Here is a 24,695-nt window from a genome sequence, read left to right as displayed (position 1 = left end):
GGGGGGGGCATTGTTCTGATACATTGTACACTCCTACAGTACTGTCTCCCATGAGTGTTGAGCAGGGCTGGCCAAACTGGACCTCACTGTTTACCAACAGTCCTTGTTTCCAGTCCACCTGTAGATCTGTAGAATGTGTCTGTTAGTAATGAATGCAGCAAATGTTTGAAAATGTGAGTAAGTATTGTCTGCATCTGTGCCCCAGCTAGTTGGTCTGGGAAACGTGACAGTAATGACTGCACCTGTACACCAGCTAGGCTCTCTGGGAAATGTGACGGTAATGACTACCCCTGTGCACCAGCTAAGCTGTCTGGGAAACGTGACAGTAATGACTACACCTGTGCACCAGCTAGGCTGTCTGGGAAACGTGACCGTTGGTAATGACTACCCCTGTGCACCAGCTAGGTGGTCTGGGGAATGTTATCGTTTTTAATGACTGCACCTGTGCCCCAGCTAGATAGCCTGGGAAATGTGACAGTTAGTAATGATTGCACCTGAGCACCAGCTAGGTAGCCTGGGAAATGTGACAGTTAGTAATGATTGCACCTGAGCACCAGCTAGGTAGCCTGGGAAATGTGACAGTTAGTAATGATTGCACCTGAGCACCAGCTAGGTAGCCTGGGAAATGTGACAGTTAGTAATGATTGCACCTGAGCACCAGCTAGATAGCCTGGGAAATGTGACAGTTAGTAATGATTGCACCTGAGCACCATATATTATCATAAATAATCTTATGTGGGTGCAATTGGTTTAATATAGTTGAGTGTAAAAATAACTTTCATGAAAAAATATATACATTTATTTTTTTTTTTTCAATTTGTATTCTAGACTTTTATACGTCTGGTGTTTGTTCACCAGTGTTTTTTATTTGTATATTGAGGATGCAGAAACAGTGGTTTGGGCCTAAACCGCCTTTCCTCCTTTTTACTTTCTGTTTTTCTTTATCCTTAAACCTTTGCTGTCCAAATTTTTTTGCAATTCAAACAGTCTGGTTTAAATTGTAATTAAAAAAAAAAATTATTAAAAAATAGTCTACGTTGAACGATGTTAATGTTTTTATTTGAAAGTGACTCCCCATTGGATCTGCTACTAGCACTAGGGCTGTTGAGCCTGACCAGACATTGGACCTAAAAGGGTTAAAGTTTTACCCTGTACGTCTGTACCCTACTATTGGTGCACATTGCTTTGTGGATCTCTTATATCTTCCACCACTTTTGTTGTAATTTTAGTTTACAAACATTATCTCCTTGAATAAGTGAGGAGGCGGTGCCACAATAGTTTTGGGAAACGGTCATTTGGTCTACAGCAAGGTGGTCGTCAAAAGGTCGACATGGGGTTTTTCACAGTTTTTTTGAGCCGACGGGGTATTTCATGCCTTACCATCCACTAGGGCGTGGAGGGAGAATAAAATAGTGTGCTACGTTTCAGTGTCCATGTCCACTATGTCAACGTTCTGGTGGAAAAAAACAGTGAAAAACCCCATGTCGACCCTTTGACTGTCGACCTAGACCCATGTCGACCTAGTGGTGTTGACCTAATGACTGTCGACCATCTTGCTGTAGACCAAATTATCCACACCCATAGTTTTGGTGCCTCATGAACAGTGGTAACAGTTACGCCAAATGGGGCTTGGGTGGGTACATGACGGGGGGGGGGGGGGGGGGATAAGCAAATATTAAACAAACAAGTTTTGGGTGCCTTCTACTGGGTGTATAAATGAATGGGTGTCTATCTGAGCAGTTCGGTCGGGTGCCTTGTACTGGGTGTATAAATGAATGGGTGTCTGTCTGAGCAGTTCGCTCGTCCAGCTCAGGATGCAGCAGACTGTATTTTGGTGCGAATAACGTGTAAATCGTATGGGAACTTTATACGTTTTGCCGCATTGGGCAGTGCTTTGACGCTCATTAAATACCAATGGCGCCCATTTGTACAGATGACCAGCAGGGCCTTTCCACAGTCAATCGCACCAGCCCTATGGCAGGCACAGAATGGCCGCCAGTGCACCTGTTACCTAGAGCACCCATGTCAGTCCCCCGGCAGTAGCCATCACATACGCAGCGGGCACTTCTGAATGAGACCCGGTATGAACAGTCAGACTAGGGATGAACAACCGCCGGCAGCGTATCGATAATCGGAATCGATATGGGATCGGCACATGCAGATCAGACGGGCTATAATTGTGCTTCCATCTTCTCTGCCGGCGTAACACCCTGCACACAGAACCATTGTGTCACGCCATAGTCTATGGTGGTGGTATGTAAGGTGTAATGCACATATGGCACTTCTGGTCTCTGTTCTGGGAAAGCCAATGTCCTGCACCATCGGTCAATGGGATTTATCATGGACACAATTTAGCCTTCATTACCTGACAGGAATAATTCATCATTGATATAAATCGATAATGAAAATGGACAGACTGGCCGAGGGCTGTGGCTCTGTCAGTCAGCAGGATGACTGTATCTCGGGGTGAATGAGGGGGGTTGGATCCCCAATAGTAATGACGTGTGACGAGACATCGCTGTGTCAGGGCAGCGGGTGGGAGAGAGGGAAAGGGAGATATTCGTCTGTCAGCCCCGCTTCAGTGCTCCTGCTGACAGGCCTCCCAGAGCGACGCATCTCCAGCTGTCAGCAATGTCGGGGTAGCGTTTCCTCGGGAAGACCTTGGCGGATTCCTCCCAGTCTGCAGAAAGTGACAGTCCTGGTGACAATGCACGATTCAGGGGGTGTTGTTGCTGGGGGGCTGCGGAGGGTGCCCCCCAGCAATGGAAATGTAATATTGATATTTCAGTCGCTTCTCCATTAGACTTAACACTCGAGCTTCCCTGAACTGTGTTTCCAAACATCTGTATGACTGGAATACCACACACTGCTGTGAAATGGAAATTTAAAATGGTCTACTATGATGGGAAAGGCAGGTTGGTGTATTGACCCCTTCACGGAGGAGGATGACTGGAGCGCATCTGTCTGACCTCGGACAGTAGAGAACCAGACCCACTATCTCTCCCACTACCTGTTTCCTTCCCAGCATTCCATTCACCCATCCTACCTGCACCTGTAACCTTGTTAGGACCCATTAACTCCCGACTGACTGGGCCAGGATCCTGAGGGAAATCCTTAAGCTCTGAGCTCATTGGCGCACCCCAGGTGCCTGCACTGTAAGCCGCTGCCCCCCACCCACCACGCAGGGGTCAGAAGTCAGTGTGGGCTCACTGAACGAATGAGTAATGAGGCGGCACTAGTGGGGGGTCCCGTGAAGACCACTCTTTGTGCAGGCAAAATGCCAGAGGTGAGCGGCTGGAAACTGCTGGGGTCTCTTCCTGAGGTGTTAGAACTATGCCCTAGTGTCATTGGCATCCCAGCACCGAATCTGTGCAGGTCCTGAGCTGTCGCTATCTGCTGTGGTCTTCTAGCACAGGCTGGCCTGTATTTCAGCTGAGATACAGGTTGATCTGTGCTAGAAGCACCAAAGCAACCCAGGCAAGAAAGAGGAACTGTGCAGGTTTTTGAAAGGGCGCTAGAATGATCACTATGTCCTCCTCGCATTGACTGCCTGGTCGACATGAGTGACTTTTTACATGGACTACCGCTGCGCATTTTATACATACACCTGACTTTCAGCCTAGATGCTGTAGAGGGATCGTCTGGATATCCTGCCATGTTGTGCCCTTCCAGACGTGAGCAAAGTCTGGGTGCATATGCCTGTGCCCAGTGTTCTGCCCATGTGCAGTGCAAAATCTATGTGGGTACGATACACCAGCAGGTGGCGCACTTGTCCTGCAATACCCCCGAACAGTGGGAAGCTTTTTTAATTTGACAATATCACCCCCTCCCCTAATACAAAGCCCCTACCTGCCACACTCATCTGTTCCCTATAACATACCTCAATCACACACGCGTACGGTTCACTGCTGACCATAAGGTCAACGCCTCCTGAAACACACTGTGCTGCAGTGAGCATTGTAGCGATTTTATCGATTGCTGGTGGTTCCGTTGTCACCCACTACAAAACTAGAGACTCTGATGAAAAGGAGATGGATCGTGGAAAGGTTCTCGTCAGCGTCTGTGCTGTACCTGGTACATTAGATCACCAGGGTGAGATTCTCCTCCTCCTGCTTCCTCTCCCTTCCCCGTATATAATGATCTATACACAGCGCGCAAAAATGTGACTTCCAGTTTCAGATCTCTTTATGGGGCTTCATTCTGCCCCCTGTGAAATGCCACATCTGGCTCATGATGTTAGAGATGTATACGGACGGGGATGTTACTAAATGGATGTATCACTAATTACACTCAGGAGTGAATTGTGAGAGGCGATTAATGCAGCGAACCAGGAGCTTCTCGATAGGGTGTGTGAGCCATTTATTGAAGACCACAGTTTTTAAACCTATTTTGAACCGTTTCTATTCATGCACCGCCCCCTTCCCAAGTTGTGTTCATAGGTTGCTATGGCAACCATAGCATGTTTTTTTGGGGGGATACGACCATTTGGTCTACAGCATGATGGTCAACATGGGAAAAGGTCGACATGTTTCCAAGTTGAAAGGTCGTTAGTTCGACAGGTCATTAGTTTGCCAATGTCTAGGTCGACAGTCAAAAGGTCGACATGGGGTTTTTCACTGTTTTTTGAGCCATCATGTGCCGACAGGCGGTATTTCATGCCCTACCGTCCACTAGGGCATGGTGGGAGAATAATATAGTGGGCCAAGCACAGCGAGGCACCGTGCCTGAAGCATTGCGAGCGATGCGAGGGGATGCGGTGCACTTGAAACTGTGTCCATGTCGACTGTGTTGACATTCAGGTAAAAAAAGTGGAAAAACCCCATGTTGACCTTTTGACTGTCGACATAGAAATTGTCGAACTAACGACCTGTCGTCCTAGAACCATGTCGAACTAATGACTGTTGACCATCATGCTGTAGACTAAATGATCCCAACCCGTTTTTTCTGTGGGGTTATATATAAAAAAAATAATAAGAATTGTATCGGGAAAGTCCAGAAACTCATTAGTGCTGGCTTGACCAGAATGCTGTTTTTTAAATGGAAATTGTTTGTGACCACCGCGGAGGACACATTGACAATTATAGCTTCCGTCAAGTGATTTACATCTCTGCCTGGTAACTAAATATCGCACTAACTATTCTTTCTAAGTACTGCACCTGTCAAACCTTCTGTCATTACCAGCTTTGGAACTTAGGGCCTGATACTTAGGGTCCAATGGTGGAGGAACTGCGCACTTGCGGGACTCATTCTGCGCATTTGCTGGACGGGTCCTGCGACTGCATGATAATTGCATAGAGAAATTGCAAAGGCTACTGCGGCCAATGGCTGCGATGTTCCTTTTTAAACTGTCATTGCATCGCAGTTCCTCCTTGTATTTTTTAAGGACCGCATATGCTAATTGTGGGGGCGTCCATTTTGTGGCAGTGTAGCTTGTGCATTCGCTGGAGACCATTACTTCCGAAAATACTTTTTTTTTTTGAGGCGATACACTGTATTTTTAGAGAGACGTTCCAATCTCTTCATATGTTTTATCAGCGCAGTCCGTGAAGGCCGCGGATAAGAGCGTGTGTTTTGCTAATGCAATGTAACCTCGATTTCTTATCTTAATGATGTCCCGGTCAACTAAACGATTGATATCTGTGCTTGTAGAGACGGAAAAGAATGTTAATTTCAAGTTGCTGAAATATTTCACATCCCGTCTGACGTCCTACAAAATTGGGGTCACATTCACAGAGAGCCGAGGCTTTCCGCCATTAACCCTCTGTTACTTGCCACCTAAAATGTGGTTTTATTTTGCACATTTCTTTATTTTAGAGTGTTTTATTAATGACTTCCTCCACACGCGCAGATATTTTTTGCTTTTTCTATCTTCCCAGTCAGTTCAGGGTTAATATGCTCCATTTTGGTTTAAATACAGCACTTCTCAATTCCGTTTTACATGTCTTTGTACCATTTTCTATTTTCTTTGTCAACCCTATGACCCCTACCGGCCCTCTGTCAGCCTGAAGATCATCACTGCTGATTTAGGGATTGGTCAGCGTTAGGTTGTAAAGTGTTTAGCCCTCTTTAAGAATACAGGCAGTAACATTGGCAAGTGCTGGATTTTAGCCATATGGAATCTGGGATTTTTTTCCGATCAAGCTGAGAAACGCCTGCAGCCATTGCTAGGTGTAGTGGCAGGCCAAGTCAGTACCGTCCATTCCACTCATGGTCATTTTCATCTCTTTATACCAACAGTGGGAACGTCTGTGGTTTGTGATCCTCACCTTCACCTTCTTCCTCACCCTCACCTGGTTTTATTTCTGGTGGGCAGTTCACAATGACTACAATGAGTTCAACTGGTGAGTACATTTACTGCTTTCATCCCCTGTACGCCATAACTTTACATCCGGCAGAGGTAATACACAGTGGTCCGCTCCTAGGGGGCGGTGGCTTCGGTACTTGTTTCCTAGCACGGCCACAAATCTTGGCCATCGGGGGTAATTTGAGTGGCCTGCGACGCGACTGACGCGATGCCCCCGATTTTTCCATTGAAATGCATTGAAAACAGTGAAAAATCGGGTCGGTCGCGTCGTGTGCGCCTAAAAATGCTTAAATGGTCCACCCGCGATGGCCGCGATTTCCCCATAGGGAACAATGTTAAATACCTCAATTTACCCGCGATGACCACGATTTCCCATAGGAAACAATGTTAAATTGGTCAATTTACCCAAATCATCATAGGGAAGAATGGTAAATGGGCCAGAAAGCCCAAAAAAAAACCCTGACCAGTGAAATGTCCCCCCAAAAGTAGTTCACGCCACCCCGCGTTGAACGTCAACCCGAAGCGTGGCGAGCGGCGGTACGCGTCCTCCGACCTTTTCATACCCCCACTATCCACTAGGGCATGGAGTGAGAATAGAATAGTGTGGCGAGCGCACCGAGCCCGAAGCGTGGCGAGCTGACGCGGATACCTTCACAGGTAAACGCGTCCCTTCGCGGGCTTCACAGGTATCCGCGTCCCCTCGCGGGGCTCGCTGCACTCGCCACGCTTCGGGCTCGGTGGCTCGCTGCACTCGCCACACTATTCTATTCTCACTCCACGCCCTAGTGGATAGTGGGGGTATGAAAAGGTTGGAGGACGCATACCGCCGCCCCTCGCGGGCTTGATGCGCTCGCCACGCTTCGGGTTCACGTTGATCGCGTGGTGGCGTAAACTACTTTTGGGGGGACATTTCAATGTTCAGGGGTGTTTTTGGCCCATTTACCATTGTTCCTATGATAATTTGGGTAAATTGAGCCATTTCACATTGTTTCCTATGGGAAATCGTGGTCATCGCGGGTAAATTGAGGCATTTAACATTGTTCTCTATGGGGAAATCGCGGGCATCGCGTCTGGCCCATCGCACCCGATTTTTTTTGCGCATGCGATGGCCCCGATTTTACCCCCGATGACCGCGATTATGATCGTTGTGGCCGTGCTAGGAAACAAGTACCGTGGCTTCTATATGTTCTAGCTCAGTGGTCGCCAACCCGTCGCTCGCGAGCTACCGGTAGCTCGCGGCAGCGATCCGGGTGGCTCGACCACTCTGCCCCTGCCAGCCGCCCGCCACTCCCATTATCCAGCCAGCTGCCCGCCGCCCGCCCATTCCTTCTCCCTGTCTGCTCTGAGGGGAGGAGAGCGCATCCCGCGTCTCTCCTACCCCTCACTGTGGATTCCTTTGACTGTGCCGTCTGCGGATCAGAACTCGCGGGCCACCAGCCAATCAGGAGCCGGCGCGCGAGTTTTGATTGACGGACGCCCAGTCACAAGGAAGTGAGGGGAAGGAGAGTCGCTCGGTGCTCTCCTCTCCTCAGAGAGGAATCAGCAGCAGCGGCGGCGGCGACGACGACAACGATGACACGATGACACCGGACACAGCGGACTTAGACAGCAGCGGCACAGGGGGACAGCAGCACTGGTGAGTCTGCTGGTGCTGGGAAACTGGCACTGTGGGGGCATACATGTTCCTGGCACTGTGGGGGCATACTTTTTCATGGCACTGTGGGGGCATACTTGTTCCTGGCACTGTGGGTGCATACTTTTTCCTGGCACTGTGCGGGCATACTTGTTCCTGGCACTGTGGGGGCATACTTGTTCCTGGCACTGTGGGGGCATACTTGTTCCTGGCACTGTGGGGGCATACATGTTCCTGGCACTGTGGGGGCATACATGTTCCTGGCACTGTGGGGGCACACTTGTTCATGGCACTGTGGGGGCATACATGTTCCTGGCACTGTGGGGGCATACATGTTCCTGGCACTGTGGGGGCATACTTGTTCCTGGCACTGTGGGGGCATACTTGTTCCTGGCACTGTGGGGGCATACTTGTTCCTGGCACTGTGGGGGCATACTTGTTCCTGGCACTGTGGGGGCATACTTGTTCCTGGCACTGTGGGGGCATACATGTTCGTGGCACTGTGGGGGCATACTTGTTCGTGGCACTGTGGGGGATACTTGTTCCTGGCACTGTGGGGGCATACATGTTCCTGGCACTGTGGGGGCATACATGTTCCTGGCACTGTGGGGGCATACATGTTCCTGGCACTGTGGGGGCATACTTGTTCATGCCACTGTGGGGGCATACTTGTTCATGCCACTGTGGGGGCATACATGTTCCTGGCACTGTGGGGGCATACATGTTCCTGGCACTGTGGGGGCATACTTGTTCCTGGCACTGTGGGGGCATACTTGTTCCTGGCACTGTGGGGGCATACATGTTCCTGGCACTGTGGGGGCATACATGTTCCTGGCACTGTGGGGGCACACTTGTTCATGGCACTGTGGGGGCATACATGTTCCTGGCACTGTGGGGGCATACATGTTCCTGGCACTGTGGGGGCATACTTGTTCCTGGCACTGTGGGGGCATACTTGTTCCTGGCACTGTGGGGGCATACTTGTTCCTGGCACTGTGGGGGCATACTTGTTCCTGGCACTGTGGGGGCATACTTGTTCCTGGCACTGTGGGGGCATACTTGTTCCTGGCACTGTGGGGGCATACATGTTCCTGGCACTGTGGGGTATATGTGTATACCCTTTTCCTCTGTCTTCAGTGTTGGGAGGTATGTTTTTGACACATTGGACATTGCAGTGTGTGGCATAATGTGTAAAGGGCATTTTTTGATTATTATGCAGATTTCTTGTTTTTAAAATTTTTTAGTAGCTCTTCAGGCGGTTTATTTTGTCTCGAGTAGCTCCCGCCCCAAAAAAGGTTGGAGACCACTGTTCTAGCTGGTCATTGGGCGACTTGTCGAGATGGCTCCAGCTGACGTCCTCACTGAGGCCAGGAAGAAGAGTTTCCTCAGCCTCTCCTTTACCCGGCCTGTACATCGATAGAAGGACTGTTTGGGCCTTTCTTGGGCTCATCAGTATAAGGTTGGCTGCATAGGACTTCACATATGAGTGGAACCCACAGTGAGGGTCTTTCTGAAGGTTGGCGTTCTGTCCAGCTGTGGCCCATGTTATGTGATGCCGACCCATATTAGATTACCATCCATTGGGTCACACATGACATAGGTAGACGGTGGTGAGGTCGGGTTGGGATCATTTGGTCTACAGCATGATGGTCGACATCATTAGGTCGACATGGGTCTAGGTCGACATGGGAAAAGGTAGACATGGTTATAGGTGGAAAGGTCGTTAGTTCGACAATGTCTAGGTCGACATGTTTTTGTTTTTTTACCTGAATGTCAACATAGTTGACATGGACACAGTTTAAAGTGCACTGCTGCGCTCGCAATGCGTTGGACATGGTGCCTTGCTACGCTCGTCGCACCATTTTATTCTCCCACCACACCCTTCTGGATGGTAGGGCATGAAATACCGCCTGTCGGCTCAAAAAAACAGTGAAAAATCCCATGTCGACCTTTTGACTGTCGACCTAGACAATGTTGAATTAACGACCTGTTGAACTAGAACCATGTCGACCTAGACCCATGTCGACCTAATGGTGTCGACCTAATGACTGTTGACCATCATGCTGTAGACAAAATGACTGCATCCCGTGAGGTCGACCGGGTTGGAAGGTTGACACAAGCATTCGGTCGACAGTCAAAAGTTCGACCTGAGTTTTTTCATGGTTTTTTTTTGTCCTGAATGTTGACATAGTCAACATGGACACAGTCAAAGTGTAGTGCGTCCCCTCGCCATGCTTTGGGCACGGTGCCTCGCTGCGCTTGGCACACTATTTTATTCTCCCACCTAGTGGATGGTAGGGCATGAAATACTGCATGTCGGCGACAAAAGAAAAAAACACGTGAAAACTCATGTCGACCTAATTATTGTGTCGACCTTGGAACCCTGTCAACCTTTACCCATGCAGACTGATTTTATGCGTTGACCTTAAGTGGTCATCCAAAATACCTAAATAGGTTCAACCTAGTGACCCTGTCCTGTTCTGGATGCCCATTGGAGGTACGATAGGATGCCTCTGTACTGTGCGGGTGTTTCCTGCTAGCAGTACCTAGGTATGGCCGGTCCGGATGGGGTGGGATGTAGGTACCCGGATTCCTGCTAGCAGTACCTAGGTATGGCCGGTCCGAATGGGGTGGGATGTAGGTACCCGGATTCCTGCTAGCAGTACCTAGGTATGGCTGGTCCGGATGGGGTGGGATGTAGGTACCCGGATTCCTGCTAGCAGTACCTAGGTATGGCCGGTCTGGATGGGGCGGGATGTAGGTACCCGGATTCCTGCTAGCAGTACCTAGGTATGGCCGGTCCGGATGGGGTGGGATGTAGGTACCCGGATTCCTGCTAGCAGTACCTAGGTATGGCCGGTCTGGATGGGGCGGGATGTAGGTACCCGGATTCCTGCTAGCAGTACCTAGGTATGGCCGGTCCGGATGGGGTGGGGTGTAGGTACCCGGATTCCTACTTAGCAGTACCTAGGTATGGCCGGTCCGGATGGGGTGGGATGTAGGTACCCGGATTCCTGCTAGCAGTACCTAGGTATGGCCGGTCCGGATGGGGTGGGATGTAGGTACCCGGATTCCTGCTAGCAGTACCTAGGTATGGCCGGTCCGGATGGGGTGGGGTGTAGGTACCCGGATTCCTGCTAGCAGTACCTAGGTATGGCCGGTCCGGATGGGGTGGGATGTAGGTACCCGGATTCCTGCTAGCAGTACCTAGGTATGGCCGGTCCGGATGGGGTGGGATGTAGGTACCCGGATTCCTGCTAGCAGTACCTAGGTATGGCTGGTCCGGATGGGGTGGGATGTAGGTACCCGGATTCCTGCTAGCAGTACCTAGGTATGGCCGGTCTGGATGGGGCGGGATGTAGGTACCCGGATTCCTGCTAGCAGTACCTAGGTATGGCCGGTCCGGATGGGGTGGGATGTAGGTACCCGGATTCCTGCTAGCAGTACCTAGGTATGGCCGGTCCGGATGGGGTGGGATGTAGGTACCCGGATTCCTGCTAGCAGTACCTAGGTATGGCCGGTCTGGATGGGGTGGGGTGTAGGTACCCGGATTCCTACTTAGCAGTACCTAGGTATGGCCGGTCCGGATGGGGTGGGATGTAGGTACCCGGATTCCTGCTAGCAGTACCTAGGTATGGCCGGTCCGAATGGGGTGGGATGTAGGTACCCGGATTCCTGCTAGCAGTACCTAGGTATGGCCGGTCCGGATGGGGTGGGATGTAGGTACCCGGATTCCTGCTAGCAGTACCTAGGTATGGCCGGTCCGGATGGGGTGGGATGTAGGTACCCGGATTCCTACTAGCAGTACCTAGGTATGGCCGGTCCGGATGGGGTGGGATGTAGGTACCCGGATTCCTGCTAGCAGTACCTAGGTATGGCCGGTCCGGATGGGGTGGGGTGTAGGTACCCGGATTCCTACTTAGCAGTACCTAGGTATGGCCGGTCCGGATGGGGTGGGATGTAGGTACCCGGATTCCTGCTAGCAGTACCTAGGTATGGCCGGTCCGAATGGGGTGGGATGTAGGTACCCGGATTCCTGCTAGCAGTACCTAGGTATGGCCGGTCCGGATGGGGTGGGATGTAGGTACCCGGATTCCTGCGGGTTTATGCTAAATACATCATTGCCACAATAAACAGACTTCAATCCAATTCTGCGTTTGGAACAAGTAAGCGCTAACGGACTATGGGGGTCATTCTGATCTGATCTGCACATGTAATGATTTATGTTCCTGTGCAGGCTCTCTTGGCAAACGGATTGGGCGACTTGCATAGTGACCGGGCCGTTCGCACGGAGCAGGGTGTGGGGGCGGCGGGCCCAAGTCGCATCCATGGAAACACCCAGCATTTCATGAAAACACGGGACGGTTCCCATGGGATTGTGGGCGGGAGGAGGAGTGGTGGGGGCGGCTGATCGTCACATGACATCAGCCTCCCACCCTGTCTTCGTCCCACTGCCCACAAATATACATGCGTCTCCACGGACTTATATTTGCGAAGGCTGGAGACCGCATTCGCTGCGGGCACATGCGAGGGGATACGGCGGGCGGCAGCGATGCAGGCCCTCAGTTTAGAGTCCACCAGAATCAGGTCCTTGGTTCCCTCCTGGTGATGTTATCGGCTGAATAGCCCCAGTTCAGCCCACACAGCGTCCTCTGTCATGGGACGCAGATTATAATGACATAAAGGACTATTCTCCCCATTTGACACTGCAAAACGACTCTGAAACCCTTTGTCGGTCATACAGCCATGATATCTTCCTATCTATAATATAACAGATGTGGGGGGGGGGGGGGGGCTTCCTTTCTTCCGCTGGTCTCCTCAGTCTGCCCTCATTTGCATAAAGTGCCTCAGGCACTAGGACCATATTCATAAAGTAACGATTTGCTACAACAAGGCAGGTTAGTGATACTAAGCTAATGAATTAGACGTTTGATTACACTTTGCATGAGATTAATTCTCTATCGTAGTTACACTGAGGTGGGGTTTTTAATGGTGCTGATCAGCCAGCGGCGCGCTCTGCGTGGTATTACGACGGGAACGCTGTAGATTGAGCTGTGATATATATATAGAACGTCAGGGGTGCTCCCCAGCGGAGATGGCGCTGGCTTCGGATGAGTGATTGGGAGATGGATGGGGGCTGATTAATATTCAGACACGCCGGCCAGCGTTGCAATAACCGGTGAGTGATCTGCAGCGAGCGTCCCTGAGGAAGGCAGGACGTGGCAGCAGACGGGGCAATGCCGCTGGGGGTGGATTGTTGTATAGTGTAGGCACTTTTTTTTTTCTGTATTTCTGCCAATTGCAAAACTTTTATTCCTGTTGGGAAGTAGGCAGCATCTAGCAATAAACCCATCAAAACCATTGCAAGGGGCACGTTCTTGCTATTGGCACACATGAAAGAGGCCTAAAAAAACTTGAAGCACTGCAACTCCCAGCATGCCATGTTTGCTGAAGTTTTTTTTCCCATTTTGATATTTATTTGCCCTAAGGCCTAGAGCAGGCATGTCCGAACTATGACCCTCCAGCTGTTGTGAAACTACAAGTCCCATCATGCCTTGCCACAGTTTTGCTATTAGGTAATGTTAAAACTATGGCAAGGCATGCTGGGATGTTTAGTTTCACAACAGCTGGCGGGCCTAGAGAATGGCAGCTCACTCACAGAACCGGGTGGTCACTACTAGATAATAATAGGGGCCATACAGCGACTAATCTTAAAATGTGGGTCTACCCCTGAGAATCGGGACTGTTTTATTCCTCTGAAATTCTGCGTACGTTTCCCCAATCTGGTGGCACCTTTAGATTCTAAGGGGTTTATTCACCAAGATGGGAGTTTTCAGGTGGGTTTTCACTATGGGCAACCAATCAGAATCTACTTTATTTAGCACCATCTAGAAGATAACCAATAGAATCTAGTTGTCCATAGCATTTGTAGTCCAGCGCTGTTTTGGTGATGCTCAAGAAGAACTTTTTTTATTATGAAGGCAAAAAAAATTAGCCTAGTGTATACAGTATGTGTCTGTGGTAGGGGATATAGATTGCAAGCCCCCTGGGTCAGGGTCTGCGGTGAAATACTGACATATGGTCTGTGAAGTGATTATGGTAATGTTTTGTATTGTTAGGCGCTGCGGAACCCTTGTGGCGCCATGTAAATAAACCATGATAATTGGGCATATTGTGTTCTGTTCTGTTGATGTACTGTTAATAAATACGAGGTAATCACACTTTAATGTATCCTAGAATCACATTGACAAACACGCTCTATGGCCCTTATTCAGATCTGATTGCAGTACAAATTTGTTTGGAAGATGGGCAAAAACATGTGCACTGCAGGTGGGGCAGATGTAACATGTGCAGAGAGTGTTACATTTGGGTGGGGTGTGTTGAAACTGAAATCTAAATTGCCGTGTAAAATAATGCAGCCAGTATTTACCCTGCACAGAAACACAATAACTCACACAAATCTAACGCTCTCTGCACATGTTACATCTGCCCCACCTGCAGTGCACATGGTTTTGCCCATTTTCCAAACAAATTTGTACTGCGACCAGATCTGAATAAAGGCCAATGTCCGCATATAGATTACCTGCGGGTGCATCGCTGGCGCCAGGTTACAGGAGCTACCGAAATCAGTGAGATTGTACGCTGGGCATGTGGTTTGGGAGAAATTAGGTATTTAACCAATCTCGCACCCCAGAGCAGTTGTGTTTACAATCGTTTTACAGAGATTAGTGTGAATGTGCTATATGTAATACGGCTATTACACAGGGGAATAAGGTGGTGTTTGTACGCAAGTTACGTGGACACTCCTGATATATTCCCAGGTTAATTAACAAGCCAGCCAGTCATCAGGGACTTGGTCATGAGTACAGGGGTATCTGCTAGGAGCGCTGTATAATATGTCTGCCCTATATAAATAGCAGCTAACCTCTGACTGAAAGGTACCGCACTGCCATGTGCGATTCGGCGACCAGTAACTCTGCTCTTGGTTATACCCGGCTGTCCTCTGTCAGGCCCACAGTGACACAAAATAGGTCTGCTGCGTTCCAGCCCTGGGACATTCCTGGAAGCCGCATGTTCAGTCACACTATGTATACAACGTGTCCGTAACCGCTGGGCTGCACCGCAGAGAAAGGGGGCGGGACAGGGGACAGACTGACCTTGTCCAGGCCTGTTTACTAGAAGATTAAATTCCACCCAGGGCCCATTTTAACAGAGCATCATTTTTCGCTCTCACCGGGGAGAGATGTTACTGACGGAGGTTATGAGCGGATCTCTGACCCCAATATACAAATTATGGATTTTTCAATAAAAAAGAAGTCTCGTGAGTTTTTTTCAGAATCAACGCGATTCAGAATTTACATATTAATCTTTGTTTAGCGCGAACATATTAAGGTTGAGTTAATTGATGTAGAGTTTTTAGAATGGGACCAGTCAATCATTCAAGTCGACTCGCCTCGGCCTGAAATGGCTGATAACAGGGAACAATAGCTTGCATTTAGATGCACGACAGCTGTAAATACAACAAAATGCAGAAGGTCTTTATGCAAATCCTCGTGATCAGCGCAGACTCCTTGATGAGGAGTCTCACAGGGCCCTGCTGTGCCGGGGAGGGTGGATTGGCGCGACCGCAGCAAGGTCACCCTCTCCGCAGCATTCCACGGGTAGTACATCTGCGTGCACAAGTAGAAAGGTAAGAGGTGACGTCCCTCTGCGTAATGGGGACACTGGTTGTTATTGTCTTTGTGTGACAGAACACCAGACACCTGCAGCGCCTGATCCCCTGGCTGCGTGCCGGGGCATATGCCAGACTTGTTGTTTTGCTGGTATTTTTATATATATAGAACAGTCACATGAGTGTGCGCAAGACACGTAATCCTGACAAAGGGAACAACACAATGCATTTGTGGCCTGTGCAATAATAGCACAGGGTGCTCACGTGCTACCCACATTCATAGCAGCCAGAGACAGGTCTGTTCTGTCACCATCTGGAATGTGGAGCTTTGGGGTAAAAATGTATGAAGCGTGGAGAAGTGATGTCTATCCCCCATAAAGAACAAGGTGATCATGCACCAGCCAATCAGCTCCTTACTGTCAATTTACATATTGGTGCTGATTGGCTGGAGCATGGGGGGTGTTATACTGTAGAGTCAGTCACCATGTAGTGTATATTATTATCAGGTAATATTTCATGTGTCCTGTGCCCTTGTGCCGGCAGGAGCCCAGCAACCCTAACCGGAAATGTTATGCATTGCGTTGTAATATAAAGACTCCGAGCGGGGAGGGTGTGGTGTAGATTAGGTCTGTAAAAAGTCGACACATTAAAATGTCAACATGAGGTTTTTTCACGTTTCTTATTGTAAATGTCAATGTCCACACCTGAGCACGTGGACCCCTGATTAGTGTACCGCAACCCCTTGCTATGGGCCATGTGCCTTGTTACCGTTCCCAATAGGAGGCCACGTGGATGGTAAAAAATGAAAGAAATCCCAAATAAAACTCATATCGACACTTTTGCTTATGTCGGCCATAGCCATGTCAGTATTTTGCTTGTGTTGACCTTATGGCCACCGACCATATGCTGTCGATCTATTGACAGTCGTATGTTGAGTATTAATGGCAGATATGAGTGTTCCTCTGCAGCATATTTAATGTCCGTTGAAGTGTGGCAGCACGGTGGGGACTTGATTTGATTCCCACCTGTGTAGCGTTTGTGTGGTTTCCCTGCATGTCCTCTAGGGGCTGCTGTTTCCTCTCCATCACTGGTATTTGAACTCCCAGTTGACACCTCCACTTCCTGTCAATCGCTCATTGATGACATCATTGTTGCGAGACTGCAGTGGCAAATTTGTGCGTTGTGATTGCAGCACAGGAGCGGTCTGACGATTAAATGCTCCGTTGCATGATAATCGCCCATTGCATACAAACATGAATTAGCCCATAGTTTTGGGTGTGAATAGTACATTGAAGGGCAGCTCAGTGGTCAGCATTGTTCTTTCACAGCACTGGGGTCAGGAGTGTGGTTCTGACCAGGGCCCTATTTGTGTTGAGTTTGTATGTTCTCTCAGCGGTTTCTCGCAGGTGCTCCGGGGTAATCTCACAGCCAAAAAAACACACCGGCAGGTTTGTCGGCTGCTAACCCTTAACATATATGTGTCTGTTTGGTATAATTTTGTCTGCAGACCCCAATGGGGAGAGTCTGAGGTAAATTATCTCATTATATGGTGTAAAGCGCTGTTTATGATGACGCTATATAAATAAGCCACCATAATATTGCCATTTAAAATTGGATTATAAAAACTTTTTTTTTTGTCATTGCCCTGAACTTGATGATATATTTCTGTCTTCTAGGTTTTTATATAACAGAACAGGACACTGGGATGATTGGTCCATTCCAATACTGCTAACTACTGCTGCTGCGTTCACCTACAACACAGCGCTCCTGGTAAGTCCGCCTGCCGTGCCTGCCCTGTGCTTGCCGCTGTGGGTGGGGGTCATGGGACTTGTAGTTGTCCCTTTTCTCTATACACAAGGGGTGTTTTATTTATATTCGGTCGGTACCAAAAGGTCAACATGCACAAGTTCAAAGTTGGGTAAAGTTTGACACATGAAATTATTATTATTTTTAAAAGTGTTATTATTGGTGTCATTGTCGACACCTGCACAACGTGGAGCCCCAGTGCACCGTGACCGCTACCAATCGGAGTCCACATATATGGTAAAGTGTAAAATAAAAAAATACCTTTCCTTGTGTTGACCATAGTCATGTCCACCTTTTCACCATGTCCACCATGTGTACATCGTTGTCGCAAAAGAGAAACATTTCGTAGACCAGTGATTCCCAAACGGTCTTGAGGTCACGCTCAGCGTTTCATTCTACGGGACTTATCGGCTACGCGCTATATATTGTTAACGACGCATGCTCCTGTGGGTCATTATCGAAGCCCTCCGTCACCAATGACCGCACATTCCGGGATGTGGCCACTGAACGATATCCGTTTTGTATGTCTGCTGTATCGTTTCTCCAAGAGTTCCAGGCAGAAGGGAAAACTTTAGCAAGATCGTTTTATCTTTTTTTTTAGAACATTTTTAAAAAAAATATTAAAACTAAGTAAATTCAGTAAATTGCCCCTGCCACCCTTATGCTGGCTGATGGATCGGGCCGATAAATTGTTCTGTTTTTTTGTTTTTACATTATAAATGTGTTCCCCCATGGAAGTGCTATACGCAGCGTCATTCCTTACAGTGATAAATAACATCCACGTATTTGAAATAACATTTACTTTTTATTTTGCTGCGCTTGGACCTTGAAGCTTATTTAATCGTTAATATTTTATATTCATATAATGTTCAGCAATCTCCTACTGTAATTATTCTGCCTTATTTTGTCTCGGGGGCTTGACCACGGCTGGATTAAACCTTTGGCGGAAAACATTTTTAGGTACTTATGTAGTATCTAGGCTGCCGATTTAGAAATCGGATCGGATCGCATCGCATCGTATCGCATGCGACCAAATCGTATGCGATGCGATGGTCAAGATTTTTCCATAGGATTCAATGTTAAAATGGTCTGAGTCCATTTTAACATAGAATTCAATGGGAAAAAGGGGTCCTTTTCCTTTCCCCACTATCCAAGTGGGCATGGAGTTGGATATAAACCTGTGGCGAGCGTAGCGAGCCACCGAGCCCGAAGCGTGGCGAGCGTAGCGAGCCCCGCGAGGGGACACAGAATACTTTTTAAGAAATATGCGTCCCCTCGCGGGGCTCGCTTCGCTCGCCACGCTTCGGGCTCGGTGGCTCGCTGCGCTCGCCACGCTATATAAAATCAACTCTATGCCCACTTGGATAGTGGGGAAAAGAACAGGACCTTCTTAACATTGAATCCTATGCAAAATCGTATCGAATCGCATCGCATCGCATCGCATCTGATTGTATGCCTTAAGGTAAGGCATACAATCACAAAATCGGCAGCCCAGATACTACATAAGTACCCATTTTTATTAGAGCAATTCATCAGCCGCTGTCATAAATATTCATGTGATTATTATGGCTGCTCACATGGTGCGTTTGTATCTGATTATGGCTATTGGGGAGGGTCCCGAGGAATTGGAGGAACACGAAAAGGTCACTGTATACCGAGAGATTAATAACACTTTCCGGGTCTTACCATATTAAAGTAAGCGTGCTGCATTTTGCAACACTTAATGATTGCAGTACCTGTGTGCATCCTCTAGGAGTGCTGCACAGCTATCCTATGGTGCTGCACAGCACCCCTATGGATAATGTGAGGGTACTGCAGTCTGTTGGCGGCATAGCGCTACTATGGATCGAGTGAGGGAACTGCGGTCTGCTGGAGGAACAGCTCCCCTATGGACAGGTTGGGGGTACTGCATACTGCTGGTGGCACATTCGATGTAAAACCAGCTTTTAGGAAGAAAGCCTTTTCTTAAGTTTTGAATGGTGAATTCTAATCGGAGCGCTCCATATATTGTCAGTGCTGCTCGCTGGTAGGTTTGTGCTAGTTGTGTGTGTTTTTGTGTTGCAGATCCTGGCACTATGTCACGTTGCTGTGGGGCAACAGCTGAACCTACACTGGCTTCACAAGGTAATTCTCTGCCTGGTGGAAGCGATCAGGAAAAACTGGTAATTTATCACGTTAGCCATTAATTCCAGCTCCTAAGAAGCAGATCAGTCACTGACGTCACCACCGAGCTGTCCCATGCACTACCAATATAGGACATATTATTTTGTACAGTAATACGCAGGAAAAAGCACGCAAAATAAATATTTTGTAACCTACAGTATAAGTCTAAGTGGAGAATAGGGATGTCACAGTATTCCGTAGTACAGAGGTGTTTTCCTACATACTTGCTGCAGATGCATAAGAAAAGCTAAGTTAGTTGCTTTACTAGAAAAAAAAATGTAGCATAGAATTTCATATACATATTCATACATATACATATATAGGCATGCTGCATATTTTAATCAGCAGTAGCTGCTTGTGCTTCCCCCTTTTTATGGAGCTTGTGAAAAGCGTGCAGGAGATGCATAGACCCACTAACCAGTAATACGTTGCCACATACCTTTCTTGGAGCTTGTGAAACGCGTGCAGAAGATGCATAGACCCACTGACCAGTAATATATTGCCCTTCGTACCTTTCTTGGTGCTTGTGAAATGCGTGCAGAAGATGCATAGACCCACTGACCAGTAATACATTGCTCCTCGTACCTTTCTTGGCGCTTGTGAAACGCGTGCAGAGGATGCATAGACCCACTGACCAGTAATATCATTGTCCCTCATACCTTTTTTGGAGCTTGTGAAACCAGCACTGACAGATGCAGACGTTTCACCATAAAGCCCTTTCCTCAGCTGATTTTCTGTCGTGTTTTGCAGGCTTGCGTTGTCGTTATTCTGATTGCCACGGTCATAGCCATGGTGTCTATAGAACAGATGTGGCAAGAAGAGTGGGGAGTCCTATTCATTTCCTTCCAGGTAAGTTCTGTGTACACACCAGATAAACCGGAGTAAGACAGAAGAACCTGGGGCACCGGTCACATAGAATCTCTGATCCCTTCCAGTGTCATGTTGTCATGGCTACATCTCCCATAATTGAATGGCCCCCTGGGTGACTTTATGTATGTTTGTGAAACCAGACAATTATTTGTGACAACTGCTGTTATATTGTTTCCTGCCCCCCCCCCCCCAAATAAGTGGCGAGTAAAGAGAGCTCTGTTTCCTTCTAGGCCACCGCGCCGTTCCTGCACATAGGGGCCCTGGTCGCCATCACTGTGCTGGCCTGGATCATCGCTGGTCAGTTTGCAAGATCAGAAAAAGCCCGTGAGTATGCAGCAGTCATTAACCTTCCTCTAGGCGCAACGAACTACTCACAGGGTGGGATAAGAGTCTAGAGCAGGCATATCCAACGTTGGCCCTCCAGATGTTGTGAAACTACACATCCCAGCATGCTTTGCACAGTTTTGCTATTAGAGAATGCTAAAACTATTGCAAAGCATGCTGGGGTGTGTAGTTTCGCAACAGCTGGAGGGCCAACGTTGGACATGCCTGCTCTAGAGCAGTATGAGCGCCAAATGCTGTGGTAATCTGACGACTGTATGAGAATGCAGCCGATTCACTAGGCCCGTATCTCATCCGTCACACAGCCTTTGTGTCTCTGCGATTATCATTACTTCCCTTAGCATTGGTTGGTTGTGTATTGATGGTGCCCTCACGTATTCTACCGCAGGCCTGGTCAACATGGAGCTCTGTTGTTCAACTACAAGTCCCAGCATTACCTGACACTGTCCCAGCAAACCTGTATCAGGGCATGCTGGGACTCGTAGTTGCACAACAGCTGGAGTGCCACATGTCTGACGTACGACGTGCAGGTGACAGACGCGCAGTAATCTGATATTAATGGTTTGTGCAGTGACAGACATGGTGTAATATGTATATTATATAATACATTATCCGCTCTCTCCAGTCTTCCAGGTCTGTCTAATCCTGGCGTACTTGGCTGTAGTACTTACACTGTATTTCATTCCCCTCACCATATACTCGCCCTGTATAATGCAGAAGTACGAGCTGGGGCCCAAACCTCGGATTATTGGTCATGGCGGCGCACCTATGGTAAGTAACACCTGCTCATTAGGAATGACTGAATGGCACATCCAAACTTAAAATGATAAAATGGAGAGTGATTAACAGGCAGCCAATCAGCTCCTCCCTGCCATGTCACAGACTGAGTTTGGAAAATGTCAGGCAGGAGCTGATTGGTTGGCTGTTGATCACTCCATGTTATCAGTTTTGAAGCTTAGTGCATCTGGCCCAGTGTGTTTATACAGAAGTAAGTCGCACTATGCAACAAAACGGCAAACTATTGCTCTAATGTCACAAACTAGGGTTTTTCAGGAGATACCGGTGATATCTAAGTGCACAGGAAGGGTGATGGTGCCACCTAGAGGGTGTGGTATGTACTGCAATGTAAAATTAAGTTGGCGAGTTCAGCCTTAAGGTGCCCCAACACTAGTACGGTTTGGGGTTTTTCTACAAAAATTTGACACATAAATCGTTTGAAAACTGTCAAATTTTATGTCATTGACTTACGATTCCAATCCAAAGATACATCCTATCCTGGAACCGTGGAAAATGACCCCCCGTACCTCAACATAGTGTATGAGGGCGTTTAAAACCAGGGCTATTAAATGTGTGTTTCCCATTGTTTCCCTAGAAACACACAACCTATATTTGGTATCTATTGCATTTGTGACCTGTTTTTACACCGTAGAAGATATCTTATCCCAAAGATATCTTCAACTATTTCCCTTTAAACTTTTGGGCAAAATATATAGTGCAGACACACTGAACGCTGTTAACGATATTGTTAAGTGACATCATCCTGTCACACTCCACACATGCTGTCATTGACCATATAGTCAAAACTGATCTTCATGTACAGATTATTGTTTATTTCTTTACAGTTTATTATATAGCGCAGCAGATTCCATTGTGCTTTACCATTGGAATCAACAGTGATCAGACAAACTGGGTGATTACAGACAGACATAGAGGTTGGAGGGCCCTGCTGCAAGCTTACAATCTATAGGGACATGGGCCCTTATTCAGATCTGATTGCAGTACAAATGTGTTTGGAAAATGGGCAAAACCATGTGCACTGCAGGTGGGGCAGATGTAACATGTGCAGAGAGAGAGTTACATTTGGGTGGGGTGTGTTGAAACTGAAATCTAAATTGCACTGTAAACATAATGCAGCCAGTATTTACCCTGCACAGAAACAAAAAAACTCAAACAAATCTAACTCTCTCTGCACATGTTACATCTGCCCCACCTGCAGTGCGCATGGTTTTGCCCATTTTCCAAACAAATTTGTACCGCAATCAGATCTGAATAAGGGCCATGGCGCCGATCCTTGTGTATTCTTCCTATCTATAGCAGTGATAGCCTTGACACTCCAGCTGTTGTTGAACTACACATCCCAGCATGCCCTGCATCAGTTTTACTATTTGGCCATGCTAAAACTGGTGCAGGGTATGCTGGGATGTGTAGTTCAACAACAGCTGGAGTGTCCAGGTTAGCCATCACTGATCTATCGCATAGCAGTCCCAGCTGATTGCAAAGAACAGTCCTGATTGGATGTAATTATAATGTATCACAGATGGCTGAGGACGATGTTAATGATGTTGAGCACTGGACGATATTACAGACTCTATCGCTGAGAAGGGCCAAAATGAGCGATATCTTTTGGAATATCACTTAGTGTGTAGGGGGCTTGCTATGTATTGTTGGTAACCATGTTGTAGAGTGCAGCCCAGAGCTCCAACTAGATGTAAGTGTAAACGCGTCTCCACTCCTGTAACTTCCATGGTCTGAGCAGGACGAGCTGGTTCCCTGTAGTGGTTGCCCGGAACGAGCCGTGTTGGAGGACTCTGAAGTCCTGATGATTTAGTACTCAGCCCTGTCCCTGGTTTATATGTTCTCCTAGACACGGGCCACCTGTGCGTCCCCCCAATTGGTGGCGGCTGCGCATCGCGTTCCATACAGTGAAAGTCGCAGGCCTTGGCAGTGATCTAACACCTATGGTGCTCAGGGCCGGTGCAAGGCACCGGAGCGCCCCAGGCGAGTCGGGGTGGGGGCGCCCCGGTGCCGGGGGGAGGGAGGAGGGGGGGTGGTACCTGTGTAAAAAAAATTGCTGCCCCGGCGTCCCTGCAGTGCTGGGGCGGTCAGGGGTGTCCGTGCCGTAGGGGTACCTGCGGCTCCGTCATGTGTATAAAGCTGGCTGCGGCCGGCGGGGTCCCTGTAGTGAATAGCAAATAACTAGCGCTTCCCGCGCCGCCGCGCGCATAGTGCTAGTTATTTGCTATTCACTACAGGGACCCCGCCGGCCGCAGCCAGCTTTATACACATGACGGCGCCGCAGGTACCCCTACGGCATGGACACCCCTGACCGCCCCAGCACTGCAGGGACGCCGGGGCAGCAATTTTTTTACACAGTTCGCTGGGGGTGAGGGGCGAACTGCCGCCCTCAAGGTGCCGGCGCCCTAGGCAAATGCCTAGAGCTGCCTAGTGGTGGCGCCGGCCCTGAGGTGCTACCACACGCAGCTCCCAATCCTCCACAAAGCAAACTTCTGACAATACAGCACATGAGTGTTTTCCACCGCGGGAACCGAGGTTTGTGACCCGTCCTCAGTGACGTCGCTCGTTCCTAGTAAGTTATTAGGCTGCGTCTCTAATTGGCAGCCCCCAGTGAGAGCGTTTTCCCTCTATTTATAGACCCGAATATAAAGTGACGGATGCCACAGTGGATGCTAGGAGGTTTTAATGAATTTTAAATGATGTCAGCAATTAGCAGCGCGCGGTTGTACCGCAGCGCGTGTGTTCTTGATACAAGCCTCAGGGGAGAGCCAGCAAAATGCCTGTTTGATTTATGTGGATGCGTTCCCCGCCTCCTGCAGCCTGCTGGGGAAATGATTGTCTGAGCCGCACATCCAGGGACCGGGTGCTGAGAGCCGCAAGCGCTGGCCGGTGACTAAGACTAATGACACCATGCACTGTATTGCCACTGGAGCGAGGTACGTATCCCATATACTGGGGTCTCGCTGTCACCCAGGTCGCTTCCTGCACCCGGCGCAGTGCTCTGTATTTTCTGTTGTCATGGGACAGTGCTCTTATTGCATGGTTTTGCCCCAAATCTGTTAAACTCTGCTATCCCATAGTCCTGCCTGCTATGCAGTTATCATACTGGA

The 24,695-nt window shown here is 48.6% G+C and overlaps 1 protein-coding gene across 3 annotated transcripts in view; it reads left to right on the top strand.

The window, feature by feature from the left end:
* The window catches only part of GDPD5 (glycerophosphodiester phosphodiesterase domain containing 5), a 120,930-nt gene that overhangs the window by 77,655 nt on the left and 18,580 nt on the right, over positions 1 to 24,695 (top strand). For 2 of the 3 annotated variants that reach the window (XM_083170395.1, XM_083170394.1), the window contains exons 3-8: positions 6,238 to 6,341; positions 17,286 to 17,379; positions 19,480 to 19,539; positions 20,329 to 20,427; positions 20,679 to 20,772; positions 21,416 to 21,561. In XM_083170395.1, the coding sequence (XP_083026521.1) occupies positions 6,238 to 6,341; positions 17,286 to 17,379; positions 19,480 to 19,539; positions 20,329 to 20,427; positions 20,679 to 20,772; positions 21,416 to 21,561 (597 nt within the window). The remainder of the gene's footprint in view (positions 1 to 6,237; positions 6,342 to 17,285; positions 17,380 to 19,479; positions 19,540 to 20,328; positions 20,428 to 20,678; positions 20,773 to 21,415; positions 21,562 to 24,695) is intronic. The other variant, XM_083170396.1, reaches the window with a different exon arrangement.

The sequence above is a fragment of the Crinia signifera genome, chromosome 2, assembly GCF_055691185.1.
Source record: "Crinia signifera chromosome 2, ASM5569118v1, whole genome shotgun sequence".
Classification (NCBI taxonomy): Eukaryota; Metazoa; Chordata; class Amphibia; order Anura; family Myobatrachidae; genus Crinia; species Crinia signifera.
This window is presented reverse-complemented; position numbering and strand designations above follow the sequence as displayed.